We start from the raw sequence: 26,348 nt of genomic DNA, 5'->3' as shown, positions 1-26,348 counted from the left end.
TTATTATTATTATTATTATTATTATTATTATTATTATTATTATTATTTTACATGTGTGGGTGTTTTGTCCGCATGTATGTTTAAGCACCACATGTAGAGGACATAAAAGGACATTGAATACCTGAAACTGGAATTACATATAACTACAGAACATGCGAGTGCTGGGAATTGGAAACCAGGTCCTCTAGAAAAGCAGCCAGTATTCTTAACCACTAAGCCATATCTCTCCATTTAAGAAAATAAAATAAAAACTCATCTCAAAATGTTCTCCAGGAAAAACACTATCAAAAAACCTATCATTTTGAAAAAAATAATATTTTACAAAAATCAGACACAAATAAATTTAGAAAAATTATAAAATAAGGGCAGGCCAAATAGCTCAGAGGGTAAAGACGCTTGCCACTAAGCAAGACAACCCGAGCTCAATATTTCAGACCCTGTGTTAGGAGGGAAGCCCTGACTCCCTATAAGCATGCCATATTACATGCATAAACACAAACAAAAAATTATAAGATTTTACAAACAAACTCAAGACCAGTCTGAAGCTGTGGTTCAATCCTCACTACTGAAAAATTTGGGAGTGATTCTAAAAACCTTCCTTTTCTGGAGACAAGTTAATATTATCCTTATCAAATCACACAACATGAGGTACAGCCAGGTGTTGTGGCACAGACTTTTAATCCCAACATTCAGGAGACAGGGGCAGGAGGATCTTTGTGAGATAGAGGCCAGCCAGGTCTACAGACGACTACTGACATATATATAGATACCCTATCTCAAAAACCCCCACACTCTGAAAAAAAAAAAAAAAAATATATATATATATATATATATGAAACACAACAAGAAAACCTATTTCCACTACTTCCCTGTCCTTACCCATCCAGATCAGCTCTTAGACTGTGAAACAGGTCTAAGAAAACAGAAAAGGAAAAAAAGCAAGCTTCTTCAAGCAAACTATGATGGCCATCAGTTATTGGGGTGGGAGAAGGAACTCTTAGCTACCATTAGCTACTACAATAGTTATCCCTTAACATTTCCTTCCTTCCTACTGAATATCCTTTATTTTCATGTGAGTCAGTCAAAGGACCATTGTGAACTATTTTCCATTAAGAAATCCAAATTTTCCTTGGAGAAATACTTCTGTGAATATAAGATCCTATACTCTCAATTCTTTCACCTGATGGGCTGTATGTCTCCCCCATAAAGTATACACAAAGGCAGCAAGTTTTCTACTTTGGTTATAGAAAGTCACTCTCACTTCAACAACACAAAAAAAGAGAGCTGAGAATTAGAGGGCTGGGAAACATCTCAGGTGGTAAAATGCTTGATTTGACACCAAGGGCCAGAGTTAGACATCCAGAACCAAAATAAAATAGCAGGTATAGTGGTTTGAGCTTTTAATCCCAGTGCTGGGAAGAAGGAAGGAAAAAGGAAGGAAGAAGGAAGGAAGGAAGAGGCAAATTTCTAGAGCTTAGCAGTCTTACATATTTGGTGAGTTTTAAGCCAATGAAAGACCTAGTCTCAAAAACTAAAACAAAAAAAATAAAAACTGGCCCAGTAAGATAGCTAAGTGAAAAAGACACTTGCCACCAAACATGATGACCTGAGTTCAATCTCTAGGGTCCACAAAGGAAAAAAAAAAAAAAAAACTGGCCCCTGTAAGTTATCCTTTGACTTCTGCATGGCATGCAGAAGGGTGCTCAAGAAACCACACCAGCCAACATTGTTCCCTGGCCTCCGCATGCAGAGAACACACACACCACCTCAAATAAGGAGAAACATAACCTAAATACTATTTACTAAATACTAAGTACGATTTCATCATCCTCCTCCCTTCCCCCAATAGTCACATGTAGCTCAGTCTTGGAACCTGACAATTGAAGCAAAAGCTTCAAACCCTTAAGTTCTGAGCCCATCTTCACCTTCCAAGTGCTAGGACTACAGGTATATGCACAACCACGGTAGTTATATGGGGTTCAAACCCAACCCAGAGCTTCATATACTGTAAACTAAGCTACACCCTCATTCCTCTATTATCTCATGAAGAAATTTAATCCCTAGACACAAACTAGGCACAGATAGGATCAATGATAAATTCAATCAAACAATAAAAAAATAACAATTTTATATAATGACTCTAGAAGATGGATGTAAATGGAACACTTCCCCAACTCATGTTTTGTTTGCTGATCTATTATATTATGCTTTTCTTTTATTTTGTTTCATTTCATTTTCAGACAACAGCTCAAGTACACCTCAAACTTCAATGGCAGACAACTCATTTTGAAGTCTGCATGATTTCAATTCTAAAACCAAACCAAAAAAAAAAAAAAAAAAAAAGTAGCATGTTGACTCACAATGCCAGCTCCATAAAAAAGTGGTGCTGAGCTTGTAATTCCAGTGCTGGCAAGGGAGGCCAAAATGGGATAAACAATGATTTTCAGGGCAGCTTGGTTACAGAATGAGACTCTGTTTCAAATCCTAAACAAACAACCAGATATACATACAAATGACTAGACAACTAAAGATCAATACCTCTCTTAAATATAGACACACACACACACAAAAAAAAAAATCCACAGTCAAGTATCAACAAAGCTAATTTAAGAATTAAAAAAAAAAGAAAACTTTAAATTTTTAAAGGCTTTAACTGTGTTTTACTTCAGAACACCCCAATAATCTTATTCTAACATAAGCTGGAATATAAGCACAAATTTAATGTATTTAACTTCGCAAAGCTAAGTTCAAATAAAAGAAACAGCAGAAATTTTAACAGAGGAAGTTATGACACCAGCTAGACAGTAGATGAAACATTACAGAAGACACTGGGATTATGTCTTCTCCAGCTTTATCAGCACCAATCTGACCAAAGAGCAATGTGTCTGTCCTCCTTCATTTCTCTTGTTTTTTTGTTTGTTCCAAGATAAGGTTTCTCTGTGTAGCCATGATTGCCTTGGAACTCACTCTGTAGACCAGGCTGGCCCTCAGAAATCCCCTACCTCTGCCATTAGTGCTGGGACTAGAGACATGCGGCACCACCACTGCCTGGCCATCCTTGATTTCTGATAGACACTTAGCTAGCCTACATCAAAACCTCAGTGGTCATGACCCTGGTCTGCACTCTACACATAAATATGCTTTTTAGCTTAAACACTTACCTTCAGTCTGGCTAGTGTCTGAGCATGGTTTCTTCTTGGACTCTGAGTTCCCAGTTTTATCGTCACCATCCAGGAGAGGAATATACTCAGTTTTCTCCACAGTTTCTCCCACAATGTCATCATAGGGCTCTGCCTCCAGTGTGGCAATAAAGTCTCGCTTTATCTCTCCCTCAATCTCTGGAGGTGGCTCGGTCAATGCATCCACAAGACTGAGGTCCGCCATTCTGCACCACTGAAACTGCCTGTTAGGGGCAAAGAAAAGTTTCTTATGAACACTGCAAATGAAACATGAAAAATATTTCTAGAGCCTCTCAGCTGTTTGCACAAGAACCAGAGTCTAAAGTTCATCCAAGGGAGCCACTGTTGCTGACACTGTCCTCGTCTCTCTACAAGGCTATAGCCAAGGACTATTTTGTTAACTTTTTACTTATTTGAGGCAGGGTCCTGCTATATCAGCTCAAGCTAGTCTAATTCACAATAAATTTTCTGCCTCGCCTGCAAAATACTGGGATTACAAGAATGTCCAGTCAAACCCAGCTTTTTTTTATTAATACAGAAAACAAAGCACAAACCAGGCAGTGGTGGCACACACCTTTAATCTCCACTCAGGAGGCAGAGGTAGGCCAATCTGAGTTCAAGGTCAGGCTTAGTCTATAGAAAGTTACAGGACAACCAGGTCTACACAGAGAAACCTTGTCTCAAAACTACGGCCCTTCCCCTTCTTCCCCCCACCCCCAATTATTTTTCAAAGTTATAGCCAGCAACATCCAAATCAGGTCTTTTAGGAAAAGATTTATTTTTATTTTATGTGTGTAAGTATTTTGTCTGTATGTATGTTATGTGCAATCTATACATGCCTGTTGCCTGTGATGGCCAGAGAAGGGTGTTAGATGTGAGTTACAAACGTGAATGCTAAGAACCTAACCTCACTCAAGTCCTCTGGAAGAGGACATGGTGATTTTTTTTTTTTATTACAACTTAATTCACTTTGTATCCCAGCTGTAGCCCCCTCCTTTGTTCCCTTCCTAATCCCGCCCTCCCTCCCTCTCTTCCAATGCCCCTTCCCTAGTCCACTGATAGGGGAGGTCCTCCTCCCCTCCCACAGTGCTCTTAACTACTGAGCCATCTCTCCATCCCTTATATCAGGTCTTTTAAAACTCTCATAATATCTTTTCTATTATCCCTTATGTCTTCATTTCTACATCAGGTCACAGTTTTTAAAAGAATATACAAGAGCAGATTAAAATATTTCTATGAAAAAGCCTGCATATTATGGAGCAAATAAAATCATCTTATCATAAGACTAAGTTACAAAACCTTATCTTGGAGCCGAGTACTGCCTCTTCATTATCTTGTCGATAGCTAAGTTACCAATGACAACCCTCAGCACTACTATGCTAACATGAAACCAAGATGGCTCAAGGGATAATGCTCTTGCCATGAAGCCTGACAACCTGAGTTTGAGCCCCAGATTCCTACGTGAAGGTGGAGAGAACCAACTTCTAACAAAGCTGTCCTTTGATCTCTACATGTATGACATGCACACGTACAATCTCACCTATGCATCATACATATACTCATTAAAATTTCAAAACAAAATGATTTGATAATAAGTCAACGTTTTGAGTAGAAGTATCCTGTGGGTGGATAAAACCATTCCCAGAAGCCATATTACTATATTATTGAATAAAAATCCTAGTTCCGAGGTGAGCCTTCTTCTCTAGGAGATATGGGCTAGTAAGACTCTGTAGCTCCCAATACAGGCTATTGCCATGAAAGTTGGGTGACCATCCAAACAAGATACCCACTACTGAAGACACCACACTGTGATGGCCAGACATATCGGGTGTTTGGAGATCGGAGGTGGAAATCAAGCTGTAACTAAGCCACAAGTTTCTTCCCTCCTAGCTAGATTTCACAGTCCCAAAAAAATGTACTATGCTGGCTGATGGGGAGAATTATTACCAGCAGTCTTATTCAGATATGGACTCCCTCTGCGCTAAACTACCCACCTACCAGGCAATGCAACAGAATCAGAACTGTTATAGTCTATGGTCCATTCCACAGGAGAAAATTCATAGCTGGCACTGTAAACCTGGTCAAAGGCCTAAGACAGAAGAGCTCATAGACCTTAGTGGGGAAGATAATGCTATTGTTTAAAAAAAAAAAAAAATAGACATGAGCTGGGCGCCGTTGCACACACCTGCAATTGCAGTACTCTGGGAGACAGAGGCAGGAAGATCTCTGTGAGTTCGAGGCCAGCCTGGTCTACAAAGCGAGGCCAAAACAGCCAAGGCTACACAGAGAAACCTTGTCTCGAAAAACCATAGATAGGGGCTGGAGAAATGGCTCAGTGGTAAAGAGCACTGTCTGCTCTTCCAAATGGACCCAGGTTCAATTCCCAGCACCCACATGGCAGTTCACAACTGTCTGTAACCCCAATTCCAGGGCTAATGCACATAAAATAACATTCAACAACTAAAAAGAAAAACCATAAATAGATAGACAGACAGATAGGCAGGCAGGAAGACAGACAAGGTGCACCTGTCAAATTGCCTTCTAAATATTTGGTCAGAGAAGCTTCTTCTTCCAGTGGTTAGCCATTACTGCAGAGCCTCATACTTACTGCTAAGAGTAAGTGACTGCTGAATGCTTAGTCCTAAATAGGCTATCTGTATCACCCCACCAAGGCTCAGGGAACATCAAGGAAGGGGGTAGAAAGAATGAAAGAGCTGTAGAAGAAGACAAAGTGTTGTGAAAAGTGCTGTCTTCCAGGCATGACATGGCTACTGGCTGTTATTCTCTCTCCCTCTCCTCTTATCCCCTTTCTCTCCTCTCTTTCAGTCTTCTCTCTTGCCATCCCTTCACTTCCCCCCGCCCTCCACTGCAATTTCCTGCAGAAGACTTGCACAAGATTGAACCTATTAATACTCATGAGGTCACATTACTCCTACAGGATTTACACTGTTAATGGCTTGGGGGGGGGGATTCTTTTTAGTGGTGTAGCCCCTGATAAATCACCCATGCTCCCGTAAAATTAGCCTTTCATGCAAGCTCCTCTAAGTAACTCTAATCAAATTTATTCCGTCTTAAAATTTTACACTAGCTAGGCCTTTAATCCCAGCACTTGGGAGGCAAAGGGAGGCAGATTTTTATGAGTTCGAGGCCAGCCTGGTCTACAAAGTTCCAGGACAGCCAGGGTTTGTTATACAGAGAAGCCCTGTCTTGAAAAATAAAATAATAAAATATAAAATAAAATAAAATATAAAATAAAATAAAATAAAATAAAATAAACAGAAACTACCAACTAACTTACCGGTTAAATTCTTAGACAAAAGAAGCAAACATTTTTATCAGCATGGGTAATGCTGAAGAAGGTTTGTCTATATATGAACTAGAAAAACATTTAATTACATATTTTTACACATGTAAGAAAAAATAGCAAGAAAAATTAATTTAGTATTTATTTTATTGAGGGACAGAGACATGGTCTCACACAGCTCAGGCTACCCTGAAAGGTCACAGCAATCCTCCTGCGTCAGCTTCCTAAAGGTTGGGATTCCAAGTGTAAGCCATGATGCCTGGCTTAAATAGTAAATTTATATAAACCTGTGAATAAAATCTCCCTCCTACCCCCCAAAAAAAAACTGTTTTAGGGGGCTAGAGCAATGGCCTCGCTGTTAAGAACATGAGCTGCTCTCATGAAGCCTGGGTTCTGCAGCACCCATATAATGGCTTACAGTACACCTCCAGTTCCAAAGGATGCATCTGACAACCTCTTCTGACCTCTGCAGGTCAGGCACACACACCATACATGTACAGGCAAGCAAAGCACTCATACATGTAAAATAAATTTAAGAGGGTTGCCTCTCTCTCTGTCTGTCTGTGCACACTTTGTGCACGTAAGTATAGATCAGAAGACACTTCCTCTACTGTTCCCTGCCTTAAAACTGTTTGCTTAGCTGACTTTAGTAAACCTGTAATCCCAGCACTCTGGAGGCAGAAGCAGGCAGTTCTCTGTGAGTTCGAGACCACCCTAGCCTACAAAGTGAGTCCAGGACAGCCAAGGCTACCCAAAGAAATTCTGTCTCAAAACAAACAAACAAACAAAACAAAACCAAAACAAATCTGTTTGCTTAGGGCTGGAGAGATGGCTCAGTGGTTAATAGCACTAGCTGTTCTTCCAGAGGACCTAGGTTCAATTCTCAGGACCCACATGGCAGCTTACAGCTGTCTGTAACTTGTTCCAGGGATCCGACACCCTCTTACAGACATACATGCACCAGCGTACATAAAACTAAAACTAAAATTAAAAACAAACAAAGAAAAAAGTTTGCTTAAAATAGAGTCCAGAGGGCTGGAGATGGCTCAGTGGTTAAGAGCACTAGCTGTTTTTCTAGAGGTCCTGAGTTCAATCCCAGCACCCACACGGTGGCTCACAACCATGTATAATGAGGTCTGGTGCCCTTTTCTAGTTAGTATGCAGGCACACATGCAGGCAGAATACTGTATAAATAATAATAAATAAATCTTTAAAAAAAAATAGAGTCTAGATTGGCAGCTAGTGAAGCCCAAGAATTCACCTGTCCACTAGCCCCAAATGTTACAGTTACAGCCATGAACAACCATGCCTAGCTTTTTACATAGGTACTGGGATATATCCTAAGGTCACTGTGCTTGCAGATCAAGCTCTTACCTACTGAACCATCAACCCCAGTCCTTAGCTTTGTTTTTGTGTGTGTGTGTTTTGTTTTGAGACAGGGTCTTTCTAAGTAGCCCTAATTGACCTCAAATCTGCTATCCTCTCTTTCTTTCTTCCATCTATAAAACCTATTCTTATCAGTTAGCCTTTTAGAGCTATTATGTACTTTTTCTTATAAAGATCCAGGGCATGATGGCATACACCCATAATCCAAGTAACTGGAAGTTAAGGCACAAAGGTCTTAAGTTCCAGTATTACAGGCATGAGCCACCACCTCTGTATAAATGTTTTACGAATAACTAAACTAGGTGGTGGTACACAGCTATAATCCCAGCAGTCAAGAAGGCGATGGCAGGCAGGTCTCTGAGTTAGAGGCCACCCTGGCCTATAAAGCGAGTCCAGGATAGCCAAGGCGGCACAGAGAAACCCTGTCTCAAAAAAAGAAACAAACAAACAAACAGGGCTGGAGAGATGGCTCAGAGGTGAAGAGCAGCTTTGGCTGCCTTTCCAAAGGTCCTGAGTTCAATTCCCAGCAACCACATGGTGACTCACAACCATCTATAATGAGATCTGGCACCCTCTCTGGCGTACATACATGCAGTCAGAGCACAGCATACATGATAAATAAATCTTAAAAAAAAAAAAAAAAAACACAAAACAAACAAAAAAGGAATTAACTATACTGGCATATAGAGGTTAAGCTAGATGAGCTCACAGCCAAATTTCAGAAAAGTGGAAGAGAAAGACTAAGTTTTAGGCCAGCCTGAGCTATATACAGAAGTTCTATTTCAAAATAACAACAAAATATGCACAGAAAATAGCTACTAGTAGGTAGAAAATGATTCAAAAAAGTATGTTATAGTATTGTTAGACGTGAAAATAATGACTTTACTGAAAGCACACTTCATTTTGTAAATGAAAGTACATCAGTTTTCTAGTTTATTTATTCTAAAATATGTATACATAACAATTTAAGTGATCAGCGGTTCTGTCAGACTTTGTTTTCCAAGTATATCATACTAACATTTACATTTCATCTCACACATACAGAATGAAGTTATTTAACAATCAGTTATGCCTCAATGTTATTTTATGTTTTATGAATAAAAAGTACTACACTGGTCCAGGCATGCCTTTAATCACAGCACGTGGGAGGCAGAAGTAGGTGGAGATCTGTTGAGTTCAAGGTCAGCCTGGTTAGCATAGGAGTTCCAGGACACCTAAGTCTACATAGTGAGACCCTTTGGGGGTTAAAAGAAAGATACAATACAACACAGTATTGTTTCAAATCAAAACCTCAAAAAGATAACCTTATCATTAAAAACCCTGTCTCAAAAAAACAAAACCAAAAACAAACCGGAAAAAAAAACCAACAACAACCAAAAAAACCCAACTTATTATTAGCTAGACTTCTTGGTACTTGCTGGCAATCATAGCTTAGCTCCCAGGAAGCTGAGACAGACGAAGATTTTGAGATATGTCTTAAAACATCCAAATCAAAAACAAAGATAAAAAAAATAAAGAAGTATCTTCGTGAATGAGAAGAATCTACTTCGAAAAATTTTCACTGGCCATTTATATGTCATCTATCTGTATAAATAATAAAGTCAATCCAAAATGGATTTGTGAGTAAGTAACAGAATCTAAAACCGAGTCCAGCAGGTCCAGTGGTTTAACTTGATGCTGCGGTCTTGAGGACATCACTTTTGAGACTGGAGCTTCTCTTGGTATTATGGTCCATGTGGTGACATCTATGAGTTCCAGGCCAGCCTAATCTACAAAGTGACACTCTGTCTCAAAAAAATAAAAATATTATGTCTATTAGGACAGGGATGGTAGTACCCACGATACCTTAGACTGCTTAGACAAGACCCGAACAAAGACAATAGCAACAGACATACTAACACAGGTTAAAATCTCAGAGGTTCTACCAGCACACAAAGGCAACTAATGACTATTAAAAGAAAAATAATCCCTAGCTTCGAGCAGGGTGGCACACATCTATAATCCAAGTACCCAGGGAGGCAGAAGGAGACAAATCTCTATGAGTTCGGGCCAACCTGGTCTAAAAGTTCAGGTTAGCTAAGGCTACACAGAGAAACCCTGTCTCAAAAAAAAAAAAAAATCCCCCAACAAAGAAGAATCCCAAGGCCAAGTCCCCTTAATAGTTAGCCAGTATAGAGTGGACAGCCCTGAAATCACCACACACAACAATACTAAATAGATTCAGCAGGTTAAATTTATATATTTATGTGTATATATATACATATAAACAACAATAAAAATAGGTCAATTTGAGAGGAAGTGTTGGGGAAACACAGGGGTTAAAGGGAAGAAATGAAAGAAGGGAATAAATTTTAATTTTTGTTTGTTTTGCTGTGGTGGTTTTGGTTTTGGATTTGGGGAAGGCTGTTTTGTTTTTTGTTTGTTTTTCTCCCATAAGATAGGGTCTCTACATAGCCCTGGCTATCATGGAACTTACTATGTAGACCAGGCTGACTGCAAACTCAAGAGTGCTACTTGCCTCTGCCTCCCTAAGTCCTGGAATTAAAGGCACGAGCCACCATGTTTGGCAAAATATTCTCAGGAATATGGATTACTGTAAGGGAAAAGCTTTTAAGAGGAAAGGAAGGAACTAAAAACTCAGAGCACTTCTTGAACCAATCTGACTGGAGCTTAAGAAAGCCCCCCCCCCCCCAGCTCTAGCTACCAACATCAACAGAGACCTGACCCTGCACTGTCAGAAAACAAGCCCATAGCAGGCACCAAGAACACATGTCCCCAAGCCCAGCAATCTGGACATCTGATCTTCCCTTCTGACCACATGTCTGGGGTGAAGTCATCTAGTTACCAAGGTCTTAAAAACAGGTAAACTAAGGCAACAGGAAACTATGTGACACGATGATGGAGTATGCAAGAGAATCTTGGTCCTTCTGCTCCTCTCACTGTTTGCTATTAATAGCGGTGTGCTCATAAATAGTAAATAACACAAGATGAGACAGGATGAGACCATAATACCTTCTAGAGTGGCTTACTTTTGCTAACTCAAAAAGTCCAAGACAACTAACCTAAAAGTATTTTTTAGGTCAAGGTCTATAGAAATTTAAAATGATTATATATAATTATAATAGACATTAGTCTGAGAAACTTGTTTTGTTTTGAGACAGGGTCTCAGTGCATACATAGAGCTCTACTGCCCTAGAACTCAACATGTAGACCAGGCTGGCCTTGAACTAACAGATCCACCTGCTTCTATTTCCCAAGTGCTGGGACTTCAAGCGTGCCACTTTACTTGGTTTGAGACAATTTGAAAAATTGTAAGAAGTCCTCTAAAAACTGCACTCATTCCTCTGATGAGAAACTGCCACTCTAGTTTACAAATGGCCAATGGCTGCCCCTGTTCTCCCCACCCTCGGCCCCCGCCTTGGTTACTGTATTTGCTTACAGAGGAAAAGAGAAGGAAGAACAGAAGCCTAGTCAGCGCCACCATCACTCTCCAACATTATTCTTACAACTATCAGATCTTTACTTCACTCTGAACACTAGACAAATTTCGAACAAGATTCCTTTAAGAATCTAAATATGTAACATGGTGGTACCTGCCAGGAATACCAGCACTGGGGAGGCTTCAGAGTCTTGGGCCAGGCTGTACTGCACAATAAGATTCAAAACTTGTCTCAAAAGAACAAAAACAAAGTAGCTAGACATAGTAGCAAGCACCTATAATCGCAGGCAGACAGAAAGCCAAGATTGCTTAAGAACAAGCTGACAGGCTAATTTAAAAGCAGCCTCAGGGTGGAGTGGTGGTTAGGAGCACTGGTTGCTCTTCCTGAGGACCTAGATTCCCAGCACCCACACATCTATAACTCCATTTCCAGGAGAGCTGATAACCTTCACAGACGCATTCAGGCAAAACAGTATACACATAAATTAAAAAGAGCAGCTGGGGCTGGAGAGATGGCTCAGTGGTTAGGAGCACTGACCGTTCTTCCAGAGGACCTAGGTTCAAATCCCAGCACCCACCTGGCAGCTTACAACTGTCTACAACTTCAAGATCTGATACCCTCACAGAGATACACATGCAGGCAAATTGGGGGAAAAAAAAAAAAAAGGCACAACAAAGAGCAGTTTCTTGCTGGGCATGGTAGCACAAACCTTTAAGTACTCGGGAGGCAGAGGCAGGTGGATCCTCATGAGTTCAAGGCCAGCCTAGTCTACAGGCTAAGTCCCAAGACAGGGAAAGCTACACACAGGGAAAAAAAAAAAAAAAAAAAAAAAAAAAAATTTAGGGAGGAGAGGGCCAGAGCAGCTTCTCATCTCCCCTAACTCTCTCTGTAGACCATATTAACCTCAAACTCATAGAGATGGGCCTACCTCTGCCTCCAGAGTTTTGGGATCAAAGGCCTATGACACTAAGTCTCACTCTAGACTCCTATTTTAAGTGAGTACTAGACATACATTCCTGGAAGGACCACTGTTCACCTGCAATGTAAATTAAGATCTTATCAGACCACTTTCTTCCTAATCCCCAGAAGAGGCTTCATTCAAAACTGTTTTGTCGGGGGCTGAGAGATGGCTCAGTGGTTAAGAGCCATGAGTTCAATTCCCGGTGACCACATGGTGGCTCACAATAGTGTGAACTGATCCCCTCTTCTGGCAGATGTAAATGCAGATAGAAGAACACTCATATATATAAAATAAATCAAATCTTTTTTTAAGTGTTTTTGTTTTAGTGTGAATGGGAAGAAAAGTAACTTGGCAGCACACAGAAGAAACTTTCAATATGCTAGCTGCCAGAGACAAGTTTGATAGCTTTCAAAATTTTGTCTGTTGTCACTTTTAGAAGAAAAGTGGTTTTTTTACTGCCTTGTACTACTTTAGAAATTACCACTTTACATCACTGTTTCCCAAAGATATAAATAAGTTTCAAATAACCAATTTAAGTTTTTTTTAAATTTGACAGAGAGGGAGGGTGGGGTTGGGAGGGGATGAGGGATGGGGCTACAGTGGGGATACAAAGTGAATAAACTGTAATTTATTAAAAATAAACAAATTTAAAAAATATCTGCTCTTGATTCTCAGTTAAATTGTTTTGGTAATGCTTCATTTCAGAAGATCCCAGTGCTAGAGCAGGAGTGTAGATAACTGGGAGTCAGTATTTTCTTCCTCCATTCCTCCCTCCGAGCCCACTTCTTTTGGTGGCTGGTTTAAATGGCACAGGATTCTGACACTGACATACTATCCTAGGACATTACAAAGAATGTTGTTACCAAAATGGATCCTTGTTTCTCAGGCTTGGAAAGAACCCAGAGACCCAGACAGTCCCAGAGATCATTTGTAATCTGACAGGCTGAATATAGCCAGCAGAGTCATGAGCTCATACTCAAAAATCAGATTTTTTTTTCAGTTTGCATGGCAAACCTTCAGCTATTAAACTACACCTTCAATGTCCCAGATTTGTTTCAACTATTTCTTTCAGAAATAATTTTGCTTGCATATCAAGCCAAATCTTATTTCTGTGTTGACTATGTTTTTTTTTTTAATTTACTTAAACAAACAACAACAACAAAAAAAAACTTCACTTCCATAAACATGTTATTCCATTCTAAGTAAAACTAAGTCATTAGGGGAGGCTGTCTAGAGAGATCATCTACACTTCATCTCTGCTTTAGGAGTCCTTAGGCATATCTGAGTTTCTCCTCCTGTTTCTTGGGAGACTTACAAATGGCAACAGACAACCTAACAGAGCCCAGACTGTCTTAGGCAATACCCCTATGAAGAATATTAACCTCCTACTCCCAGGCACCTCCCTACACAATGCAAGGACAACGGCTGTACTACTATGAATTAATAAAATGTCCAGGCTCAGCAGAGTTCTGTTTACAGCTCTCTACCCTGTCCAACACTGGCATATCAACAGAGAGAGCCTGAGTACTAGAATAGCTGAGGCTGCCTGTCACCCAGCTAAATTCCTACATGAAACAACTCACTGGTAGAGGGCAAAAGACATTCTATTTTACTTCTAGCTAGTTTCCAAAAGAAGGTGCTCCTTTTTCCACTATTTTAGACGGCCCTTCCCTTTAATATAAAAACACTGCAAACACACACATTAAATACCCTTGCATCACCAAGTTGAAAATCCAACTTGCTTACTTACTTACAAGAACTATGCAGGCAATTTAGGTTCAGTTATGACTGAAAGTAATTTGGATCTACAAACAAGCACCAGCTAACCACATTTCTGACCTAAGCAAATTTAAATATTTTTTTTCAGCAAGAATAATCCATACTAGACACCTCCCACTGTTAGCCATGTGATATACAGAGCAAGTCTGCTGAAGTCTGGCTGTGTAGGCCGAAACAAGAGATGAAAATGACACAGCAGTTACATTTCTGTTGTAATCATCCTTTGGAGGCAATATTCAGTTTCATCTTAGTAATAAGAGAATCAATCTTAAGATTCTGAACAATACCTAACCCCTCAAGTTTTGAAAAAAAAAAAAAAAAAAGGAAGCATCTTTCCTTCCTTCCTCTAACTAAAAAATGGTAATAAATAACATTCAATTACTTATTCTTATCCTAGCCAAAATTTCTTTCTAACTAAAAATACCTACAGATGGGTACTGAAGAGATATATACACTTGTTCTTGTAGGATACAGGTTTGATTCCCAACACCCACATGACAGCCCCCAATTCTCTTTAATTCCAATTCCAGAGGATCCATCACCCTCTTTCAGACTTCTGAGAACATGGCAAGTACATGGCACATATATATATATACTCATAAAATAAATAAATCTCAGAAGGTAAAACACTCACAAAATAAATATTTTAAAATGGAATTTTTAGGGGGCTGGAGAGATGGTTTAGTGGTTAAGAGCACCGACTGCTCTTCCAGAGGACCTGGGTTCAAATTTCCAGCACCCACATGGCAGTTCACAGCTGTCTGTAACTTCAATATATGACACCCTGAATGACAGACATACATGCAGGCAAAACACCAATGCACATAAAATATTTTTAAATGGGCTTCTTACAATAAATGAGTAAGGCTGGACAGTGGTAGTGCACACCTTTAATCCCGGAAAATGGGAGGCAGAGGCAGGCAGATCTCTGAGTTCAAGGGCACTCTGGTCAAACCCTGCCTGAAAAAAAAAAAAAAAAAAAAAAATCTAAATAATTAGATAGATGAGGTGTACGTGAGTGAATGAATGAGTGAGTAAAACAACCAACCTCCATTTTTTTGGTTTTTCAAGACAGGGTTTCCTCTGTGTAGCCTTGGTCCTGCCTCTGCCTCCCAGAGTTGTGAGATTAAAGGCATGAGCACCCCCACCTCCCGAAAAAAAAAAAAAAACAACAAGAATGCATGAGCCCCATCATTCCGCCCTGAAAACCCTTTTAAAGAACACTAGTTCTTCCTGGGCATTCAGGAAGGCAGAGGCAGGCAGATCTCTGTGATTTCAAGGCCAGTGTGGTCTATGAATGGAGTCCACGATGGCCAAGGCTACACAGAAAAACCCTGTGGGGGGGGGGGGTAGTTAAAATTACCTAGGATTTAATTTCCTCAACTTTAACAGGTAACAAAAATGAGAACCAGAGAAAACAACTCAGCTAAGGATTAAGCCAAGAAGCAAGACTACCAGAAACACAAGCAAAAAGACAAAATATACAAATCCTTGTGGCTTCTCTTGTTGTCTAATTAACGCACCAGCATCACTTTATGTCCGAATACCTTTTCAAGCATATCAACTTACAACTTCCTTCCTTCACTATCACTGTACCTACTTTCTATGTTTATTAATTACATTTATTTGTGTTTGTGGATGAATGAGTACTAAGGCACGTAGGGGGCCTCTGTTCCCTGATTAAAAGCCTTTAATCCCAGCTCTGAGGAGGCAGAACCAGTAAGCTATGACTGAGGCCAGCCTATCCCAGTGAGACTCTGTGGACAGGTAAGTGGAGAGATGTCCTCTACCCCCACATGCACAAACATGCACACTCTCACATACATGCACATACAAACATACACAATAATAATTCTCTGAGACAGGGTCACAGGCTGGCCTTGAACTCTAGGTAGCTGAGGCAGGCCAGGACTATGGGTTTGTGTCGCCACACTCAGTCTGCTGCTAGGACTCTAACCTATTATTTCATGCGTGCTGGGCAAGCAGTCTCACCTATTCCTTAGCTTATCGCCTAAGTAACACAAAGTCTAACACAGGAGGTGCGCCTTCGGCTATGGAACATCATAGAAGGTGAAGCAAGAAAGAGATCACATTGAGACAGGAGGCCAGCATCAGACTGCGGGACCACACAGGCTGGCCCTCCCTCTTAAAGGTCTCACCACCTTCCACACTGAAGACAAGCTTCCAAGACATGTGAGCCTCTGGGGGAAAGGTCACATCCTAAAAGTGACACATATTTAATACATTAAAAATGTGATGCTGTAGCAGAGCAACAGAGGAAGAAACGCCTTTTCAACAAATGCCAGTGAGTCAGCTGGTAATTTTGAGTTCCAGCAACTTCAAAAACAAAGTAAATCCCTGCTGGATGACAAGCCTAAATAAAAGCAAAAGGGAAGGTTTCTATGGAATAAGATGGAACAGTATCCTCATTATCTTGAGGAGACCAGCCAAGACAGAGGCAGTAGCCTTTTGGAAATAGGGTGTCTCTGCATAGCACTGGCTGGCCCAAACTCACAGAGATCCACCTGCTTCTGACTCCTGAGTGCTGGGATTAATGACTAGCAATAGGAAGATTTTAAAGGGAAAAGGAAAGATTTCTGCTAACCAATTGCTGCCAAGTTACAAGCAACCTGAATAAGGTTGGTTTTTTATTTGTATGTTTGTTGTTGTTGTTATTGGTGTTGTAAGCAGGGTATCTGGCACACATGTGGTACACACACATTCATCCAGGCTCATACACAAATACACACACACACACACACACACACCCTGACAAACTACTGCAAACTAAAAAAGCACAGAACCCAAGAAACAATACCATTAACTTACAAAAAAAAAAAAAAAAAATTAATGTCTGGTGGTGCATGCCTTTAATCCCAGAGGCAGGAGGATCTCTGAATCAAAGGAAAGAAAAAAGGAAGAAAGAAAGCAATTAAATTACTAGATGATGATCTATATATAAGTAGCACTATCCAAAATGAACCTTTCAACAAGTTAACACACACACACACAGAGGACACTAGGCATGTAAGACAGATGATATATGAAAGAAAAGCAATTAAAGCCGGGGAGGAGGTGGGGCATGGCAGTGCTGGTGGTGATTCTAGCATCAGAAAGCTGAGGCAGGAAGACATGAGCTGAGGCCAGAGTAGGCTATATAACAAAATCCTTTCTCCAAAGGGAGGGGAGGGTAAGGATCAAGGTGGGTGGAGAACCTAGTTTATTAGGAAAGAGAACTACACACAAAAGCATTGAACTGTAGCATTAGTTTGTGCTAAATAAATTTATTAAACTAATAAAGAATACATTTAATACTTAAGTTTAGAAAATCATCAATTTACCAACACATGGTGATTTCCTGAGGAAGAATTCATTTTGTACTAGTGCGCAAGAGAGAAGGGAAGGAGTTGGGAAAAAATGGTGTCTAAAGCAGCAGCTGAAATCAACTACAAGACTTTCGCTGACTCTCCAACTTTAATCTTAAGTGGGCAGAAGGCAAAGTTCTCACTGGAATGTGTTTCTCTATTGGTCTGAAAGCCTTGAGTGCTGACCTTTAAAAGACAGTATAGGGTCTGTCCTCCCTTTTGCTGGTGGGCAGATAGACTGAACAGGCGTGGACAATCTAAGGCTCCAACGTTATTCAATATTCCACTGTACTTTTTATACACGCACTAGGATTTTTGTGCAATAGATGAATTTTTACTCATTCAAAAGTAAGCAAAGCATAAGGAGATGAAAGACAACATTAAGGCTCAAAGGAAGCCATAAATGAAAATATGACAGCACCTAGCAAGATGACATAAACCTTAACCCTAGCACTCTGGAAGTGAAGGCAAGAAGATCATGAGTTTAAGGCTAGCCTGGAAGCTTCAAAAAACGTAAAAACAAACCAACAAAAAAAAGGAGAAATGCTATTGATCACCTGAGTGCTGTCTCCTAAACATGGGAGGAACCACAGCTGCTTTGATTTAAAAACTAACTCACTGGCAAAAAAAAAAAAAAAAATCTCAGTCAATTCTGAGAGGCCAAGGGACAGAAAGTAGCCAGGCTCTTTCTGGAGGCTGAGACAATAGGACTGTCATGACTTCAAGGCCAGTCCGAGAAAATAACAAGTACCAGCCAGCCATGACTGCACAGCAAGACCCTGTTTCAAAGAAGAAAAAAAAAAATTAAAGAAGAAAAGGGGTTGGTTTGCTGGGTGTCATAGAACCTGTCTGTAATCTCAGAAGTCAGGAAGCTGATGCAGGAGAATCACAAGTTTGAGACCACCCTGAATCCCTAAATGAGACCTTTTCTAAGAAAAAAATTAAAGGGAGGAGAGATAGACAAAAAGCAATTTTGGTGACAAATATAGAATTAAACCATTTACATATGGGACTGGGGAGATGGCTTAGTGGATAAAGCACCTGCTGGACAAGCTTAAGGATCAGTTAGGATTCTCAGAACCCATGTAAAAACTAGGCAAGCATGTGGCTACCTATAAACTTGAGTACTCCGAGGTAAACAGGGGATCCTCGGAGCATGCTAGCTAGAATTGGCCAGAATTGGCAAGCTCTGGGTTCACGGAGAGTCCCTGACACAAAGTGGAGAATTACCATGCAAGATACATACCTACTATCAACTCTAAGCTTTACATGAATGTTCACACACATTCAGGCATATTTACACTCACACAGACTACAAGGGGTTAAAATGCACATACAATCAAAGACACTGACAATCTTCCTTTTTCTTCTAGTATTCAAAACAGTATTTCCTACTTCTCTTGAAAGAGAAGTTGTGAACCACGTAACAGAGTTCTTATATATATTTCCATCTCAAAACAGTATCTTCATAAAGTGCACAGACTGACCTTAGACTTGCTGCCCCCTTTTCCCAGCCTCCCAAGAAGCTGTCACTTCAGGCACTACAGTTGCCACATTTTATGAGGGTCTCCGTCCTAGTGCGCTTTGCTGTGGACTCACTAAATACAAAAATCCAGTGGAGGATTCAGGGGTATGAGGAACTGAATTTCCTCAGTCATGAGAAGGCCACAGGTCAAATACTCCAAACTATGATATAAACAGGAAATAAACCTTTAAAGCTGGCCATATTGTCGCAAACACTTAAAATAACAGCACTCAGGAGGCTGAGGCAAAAGGATATAAACTTTAGCAAGACCTTTCCAAGAAAAACAAGAACAAGACAGGAAGAAAGGAAATAATCCACCCCTTCATAATCCATGTAACTGCTAGCTATACTTCAAAAAGCCAATACCCTAATGAATATGGATATCTTAGATCTCTACGATCATCATTTTACAAATAAGAAAGAGCACTCCAAACTTTATACTACTTGGGCTGAGGAAATAACTCGGCTGTAGAGCACACCCTGACCATCTTCAAGGTCCTAGTTGATAAAAGAATCCAATCTTCTGACTTTCTTTCCAAAGACCTTTCACAGCCTCCCTCCTAGTAGTGGAGACTGACTGCACACCCTGGGCAAGCACTCTGAGCTACTGAGCTCCATGACTTTTTTTATTGATTTTTTTTTTTTTTCCATTTTGGGACTGAGTCCAAAATGGTTGGACTTCATTTTACTCTGTATCCCAGACAGGTCTTGAATTTGCAATCTTCCTGCCTCAGCCTCCAGACTATCTTGGATTACAGGCCTGAGTTTCTAAACTTGGTCAAATGCTCTAACTAGACATAAAAGTTATTATCCCAACATTTGTTAAAAGGACACAAAACGACAGTAAAATAGCTTTATCTTTCCTGTTTGTTGTATCGTTAGTTTTGCTTTTTTGGAAACAGACTCTCAAGGGTCTCACTATATAGCCAAGGGTAGCCCAGAACTCACTATGTAGATCAGGCTAGCTTCAGATCCAGAGATCTACATACCTGCCTCTGCCTCCATAGCCAGCAACAATAAGTTTTTATAAATGCTTACCTTAGCTGGGCATTGTCAGGTCCAAAGAAACCTACAATTCCCCAAACTGTAAAAGGCAGTCCAAATATCCAGAAAATGACTTCAAGCTCGACTATATATAGGAAGATTTCTGGCAGTTAGATAATAGCCAGCATTCCTCCGAACTTGTGAAACTGGTTCTCATCTACCAAAAGGAATAATTTCCCTTACCTCTGGCTGAAGAGACATGTGACTACCTGTGAGGTCTATTAGTCTATCAAAGCTCATGCTGGCCTCCACTCGGTATCACAAACACCTGTTACACATTTCAAAATCAATGCTAGCATTCTAGCTCTTCTCCCTAAACTCCCTCCATCTCACAAAGCTTCCTTCCTTACTTACTCATTCTCCTTATAACCCTGCTATTCTTGATATTCTCTCTCTCCTATCATCATATTCTCTCTATTCTCTATTCCCTGCTATTCTCCCCTCTCTCAGAGAAAGGCATATCCAGTCAATGCCAATCATGTTCAGACTACTTCTGTGTCTCTCTGGCTGTTCTTTCAACAGCCAGGTGCTGGGAGGCAGAGGCAGTGTATCTCTGAGTTTGAGACCACTATGGTCTACAAAGTGAGTTCCAGGACAGCCAGAACTACACAGAGAAACCCTGTCTCAAAGAGAACAACACCAAAACCTTTCCCTTTAACCATGGATCAGTCATGTCATCACATGCCTATAACTCCAACACTCACAGTCTCAGGAGGTGTAAGTTTCAGCCATCCTGGGCTATACAGCAAAACTCTTTCTTTTCAGGGAGGGAGGGAGGGAGGAAGGAAGGAAGGAAGGAAGGAAGGAAGGAAGGAAGGAAGGAAGGGTGTTTAATTCCATCACTTGGGAGGCAGAAGCAGATGGATCTTTGAGTTCCAGGCCAGCCTGGTCTAAATTAGTTCCAGGCCTCAACAGGTAAAGGCACTTACTTGCTGCCAAGCCTGACAATTTAAGCTAAATCCCAAGACTCACAAACAGGATATGCTGGTTTACATGTGTGTTGCCAGCATTCCTATAGGGAGATGAGATAAAATGTTAAAAAACAAGAAAAGCAAAGCGCGGCAGTGGTGGCCCATGCCATTAGTCCTAGCACTTGTGAGGCAGAAGTTTGAAGCCAGCCTGGTCTACATGGTGAGTTTAGGACAGCTATGGGTACACAGAGAAAACCTTGTCTCCAAAAACAACAAAAAAACAACGAAAATAGGCAAAAAGCCTGGAGTACCCAGCATGGCAGAAACAACCAAGAGCCTCTGCCTCAACCCAGCAGACGGAAAGAACTCTTGAAAGCTTTCCTGTGACTTCCATATGCACGCTCTGGCAGCCACGTACTGACAGGCAGACACAGACACACACACACACACACACACACACACACACACACACACTAAACACACAAGGTTTAAAGAAATAAAAAGCTTAAAAGCGCTAGAAAAAAAAACTGTTCTTGAAATACAGCCAAAACTATTAAAAAAAAAAAAAAAGAAAGAAAGAAAGAAAACCTCTGTGTACCAATTGTACTCAAGTGCCCTTCTTACTCTTGAGGTATTCTTAAAGTGTTAGACAACGGGAGTATATCACAGGAAGATCATCTTATCAAACGGTTATCATGTGCCATTAAGTACTTAAGTACCATGGTCATTATGCTTACAATGACAAATATATAGCTTCTAATCATGCATTTCTTTCCAGAGGATGGGGGGGGCATGCTTTTAAAAAACAGTCCCTTCTACACAGAGTTTCACTTCCCACTGTGAGTCAGTCTCAAAATATTAAATGGAGAATTCAAAAAGTAACTGGTGAGTTTTAACTGTTCCATTCTACCAAAAACAAAATTCATTCTTTTGTCCAATCTCCTACTCCCCTTCTGATAGTCACTTAGCATATAGCCCTCCACTCTCTCAGTATCACAATGCCTCAGTTTAAGTAAAATTAGTTTTAATTGATAAAGGCACTAATGGCAAATTTATTACTGTATATTGTTATAACTTCATACTTTAAAAACATTCTTTGTCTTTATTGGGCCTAATTTATAAACATTATCATAGCTATGTATGCAGAAAAAGCAATGCCAAGAAGTGTTGAAAACTAGTACTTATTTGTACTTGGTATACACACACATCTTTTATTTTGTGTATGGGGGGGTTGTTTTCATTTTTTTGGGAGGGGGGAAACAGGGCCCCATTTTATAGCCCAGGCTAACCTAGAACTAATTATTTACCCAGAATGACCTGGAATTCATGGTGATCTTCCTGTCTCACTCTCCCCAATGCTAGGATTTCAGGAATGAGCCACAACACCTACTATACATATATCTTTTTTTAAATAAATATATATAATGTGCTGACTTGAAGGTTCCTAAATTATCATTATTGTTACAGTGAAAATGCAAAAACCATACAAATCTAAAGATCAACCCCTTCATATACTTCTAAATACATACAGATATGAATTATTTACAAAGAAACTCCAATTTCAGTTCATAAACAGGATCAGAATTGGTGTTTATCCAAATGTGTTCGCCGAAATTGTTGCTATTACTGTATAAACATAATTCCTAATCAAGGCTTCCTTTTAATCAAGGACTTAAGATTAGGTTTTCTTTGATAGAGTCTCAGAAGCTGAAGTTACTTGTAAATAGACACACCCACAAGAGACATCAAACTCATATCCCACTCAAATACAAAAGGCTCTATAAAATACTTGTGAATTTGTACACAACTGAATTTGGGAGGGGATTGAGGGGATCAAAGGAAGAAGAGGGAAGAGAAGGGGGGCAGAAAAGGGAGGGACAAAGGAACCCTAATTTAGTACTGAGGCAGGAAATACTCAAGAACTTGAGGTGCTCTTCTAATGCCAGAAAGTTAGGGCCTAACTAAAAAGAAAAAATGATGGAGTATGTCAAAGATACACAGGAGTTAACTTTATCATAACTAAAGCTGAATATGAGCAACAAAATAACTATATTAGATTGTTGTCCAGAGTTTAAAACCAATTTTCCTGAGTCCAAAACAGTGTTGAGAATCAGCAACCTTCTTCTGCAGAATACAACATAAAAGGGGAGAGAGAAACCCAATAAAACCACCTAAGCCAAGAGATCAAGATTAGCATCAACAGTGGTAAGTCATGTTGATATGGTCCTTGATACAAAGTATTGAGTGTCACTTAGCTTGGCATCTTCCTCTTGAAAACCATAGCCCCATTGTAATGGGAAAAAAGACAAACCCCAACTGAAAGACTGTTCTGCAGTATCAGATCAGCAAACCTGAACACTCCTAGCCAGCCAGGAGCTTGAGACATGGCCACAGCCAAGGAAAACCTAAGAATGAAAAGCTAACTGATAGCCTAATGAGATCCTGTAACAGGAAAAGGGTATTAAATAAGAATGGTAAGAGTCTAAGCTAGACTCAGGAAAACTAACATGGTGTTTATAGTGAAAAATATCTCAAAATAAGAGAGGGATAGGAGAGGGTTTGACAGTACCATGCTAGGGAGGGAAAACAACAGTGCTTATCCGTAAAGCACCTGATACACATGTGTGAGATTGGCATAATAAAGTCTACTATTTTCTACACTCTCAAAAATGTTCCGTATTTAACATTGTATAAGCATTGAATGAGCAGTAGTGAGCTTGTGATTGATCTGGTGTTTGTTGGAGTAGATTACTAGTTCTTTAAAAAATAGAATGTATTTTTAAATCTGCTCATGAGCAGTCTGGAGAAATAGCTTGGCAGTTAAAGAGCACTGTCTGCTCTCCTGGAGGACACAGGTTCTAGATCCAGCATCCACATGGTAGCTCACAACCGTCTGTAACGGGGTGGGTGAGGTTCTCTTCTGGCATCCACTGGCATCAGGAATATGCATGTACACAGACACACATGTAGACAAAGCACGTAAACATAAAATAATAAAATGAATTGAATGATAAATTCACTTTATGAGGGCTAAGTGTGTCTCTACTCTAGGAATTTGGAATGATCACTTTGCCACATTCTTTAATGCTTTCTCAGCCTGACTCTCCCATGTTAACGTCCCCCAAACATTGGAACACAGATTCTATAATTGAAGAAGAAGAAATTGAAGAAGCCATAATAAGTAGGTGTTGGTTATTAGTACTGTATACACTAATTAAATTTTTATGTGCATTAGTGTGAAGGTGTCAGACCTTTGAATTGGCGGTACAGACAGTTGTGAACTGCCATGTGGGTGCTGGGAATTGAACCTGGGTCATTTAGAAGAGCAGATAGTGCTCTTAACCACTGAGCCATCTCTCCAGCCCCCTATATACTAATTATAACAAATATGCCAGACTAATATATTATTAGTAAGGGAAACCAGATATAGAATACATGAGAATGCTCTACCATCTTCACTCTCTGTATGTCCTCTGTTGCTTTTCTGTTACCATAATAAAACACTGTCTGATACCAATTTAGAAAGGTAAGGATTTGTTTTCATTTACAGTTACAGTCCATCATAGAGGGAATCCAGGGAAGGAGCTCAAGGCAGGAAGAACCTGGAGGCAGAGATCATGGAGGAATGCTGCTTATTAGCTTATTCCCAAGGCTTGCTTACTTACACAACCCTGGACTACCTATCCTGGGATAGCGTGGCCCACCTCAAGAAAATGCCTGAAAGCTATGTCCACATGCCAGTCTGATGAAGGTAATTCCTCAAATGAGGTTCCCTTTTCCCAGGTGATTCTAATCTAATCTGTGACAAATTGGCAAAAATTAACCAGCATATTATATAATCTAAGAATATGCTAAAACAAAATAAAAATCTTTAGATTGGTATATTTACAAAAAAAAATTTGATGCAGTAATTACAAATTGCCTTTATTCATGAAATTAAGATGTATGCTTTTAAGTAGTCAGAGTTTGTCCAATGATTACAATAAAATACTTAAATGGCTAGTGCCATTTCTGTATTCAACATTGTATAAGCATGCACACGCACCCATACACAAACTGGAACTTATTTACAAAAATTTCCTCAATATAGATTTATCCAGTTGGGCTCCGTGGCGCATGCCTGTGATCCCAGCACTCAGGGAGGCAGAGGCAGATGAATCTCTGTGAGTTCAAGCCCAGCTTGGTTTACAAAGTGAGTCCAGGACAGCCAAGACTACACAGAGAAACCCTGTATTGAAAAAAAAAAAAAAAAAAAAAAAGAAAGAAAAGAAAATATTTATTTCTCCACAATATAACTCCTATTTTCCCCAAAGCAAAATTCAGAAACAAATCTAGAGAAAAGGTTAATTTATGACAAACTCTTAACTTTCTAGAAACAACCAGTATTCATTTCATTTTCCTTCACAAATGAAGAATGGGGGTTCTCCATTAACACTTCCACCACTGTGGCACTCTCAGAAATCAACTTACTCTGTTGCCTTATAGAGGGAAAACAATGACCACCTCTAACAAGTTCTTACTCATATTCACAGAAACAGCAAATTTTGTGAAGGCAAAACATTTCTGACCAAATCACAAAACTTTAGCAAATACATTTGAACCAACCTTCTCCCTTATTTTGTAAATGAGAAAAGAGGACTTATCCAGGTGGCATGAGTAATCCCAACACTTGGGAGGGGGATGAAGATTAGGAGTTCAAAGTCATCCATGGCTACATAGCATGATCCGGGCAGCTTAGTCTACATAGCACACCACAAAGGCCAGGAAGGATAGCACACATCTAGTACTTGGAAGGCAAAGGCAGGCAGACCCTCTACTTTTGAGGCCTGAGATGAGTGCTAGATTTAAAGGCTGTACCACCACCACCCAGTGGAATTTAAAGATGAAAATAACACCAGATCTTGGAGTACGTAATTTACTATTTTAAAATCTACAATTCTTTGTATCCAGCTTTTTTTTTTAAGAGTTGGACTTTACTAAGAGATTTTAATACGGCTTCTGAGTACTAGATACAATGACTCTCAGCAAGAAAATAAGGCACACCCAAGATCCAGGATATGGACTTCCTTCTCAGAGGACAGCCCAGGGATTCAGTATTTCTCAATAATTTCAAACTGCTCTCAAAATATTTAATTGGCAGTGCACAAATATCAGTGTAGTAAAGCTACTCAGAACTCAGTTAAAATGTGACAGCCTATGCCCACGTTTGAACTTCAAGTGTATCCTAAGCCCTTTTATCACTCTAACCTTTCTACACGTGGCCAGACCAGAGCACAGAAGCTAAGCCAAGCACCCTTCATCTTCTTATACACATCAGTTGTATCCTATCACACAGAAAACTCACACTATTGCCCTAACATAACCACAAAGTCAGGCCGTGTGTGCACACACTCACACTTGGCCTATCAGACATAGCTTTGTCTCAACAGAACACTGAACACCATTTAGTAAAGA

The 26,348-nt window shown here is 39.9% G+C and overlaps 1 protein-coding gene across 3 annotated transcripts in view; it reads right to left on the bottom strand.

Annotated features, from left to right (window-relative positions):
• Map4 (microtubule associated protein 4) overlaps nt 1–26,348 on the bottom strand; it is a 136,490-nt gene that overhangs the window by 84,461 nt on the left and 25,681 nt on the right. For all 3 annotated transcript variants that reach the window (XM_055601626.1, XM_055601623.1, XM_055601622.1), the window contains exon 2: nt 3,162–3,403. In XM_055601626.1, the coding sequence (XP_055457601.1) occupies nt 3,162–3,384 (223 nt within the window). In that variant the 5' untranslated portion in view covers nt 3,385–3,403. The remainder of the gene's footprint in view (nt 1–3,161; nt 3,404–26,348) is intronic.

The sequence above is a fragment of the Psammomys obesus genome, unplaced genomic scaffold (genome assembly GCF_907164565.1).
Source record: "Psammomys obesus unplaced genomic scaffold, mPsaObe1.curated_primary_1811, whole genome shotgun sequence".
Classification (NCBI taxonomy): Eukaryota; Metazoa; Chordata; class Mammalia; order Rodentia; family Muridae; genus Psammomys; species Psammomys obesus.
The sequence above is the reverse complement of the archived record's forward strand: the minus strand, read 5'-3'. Positions and strand labels throughout refer to the sequence as shown.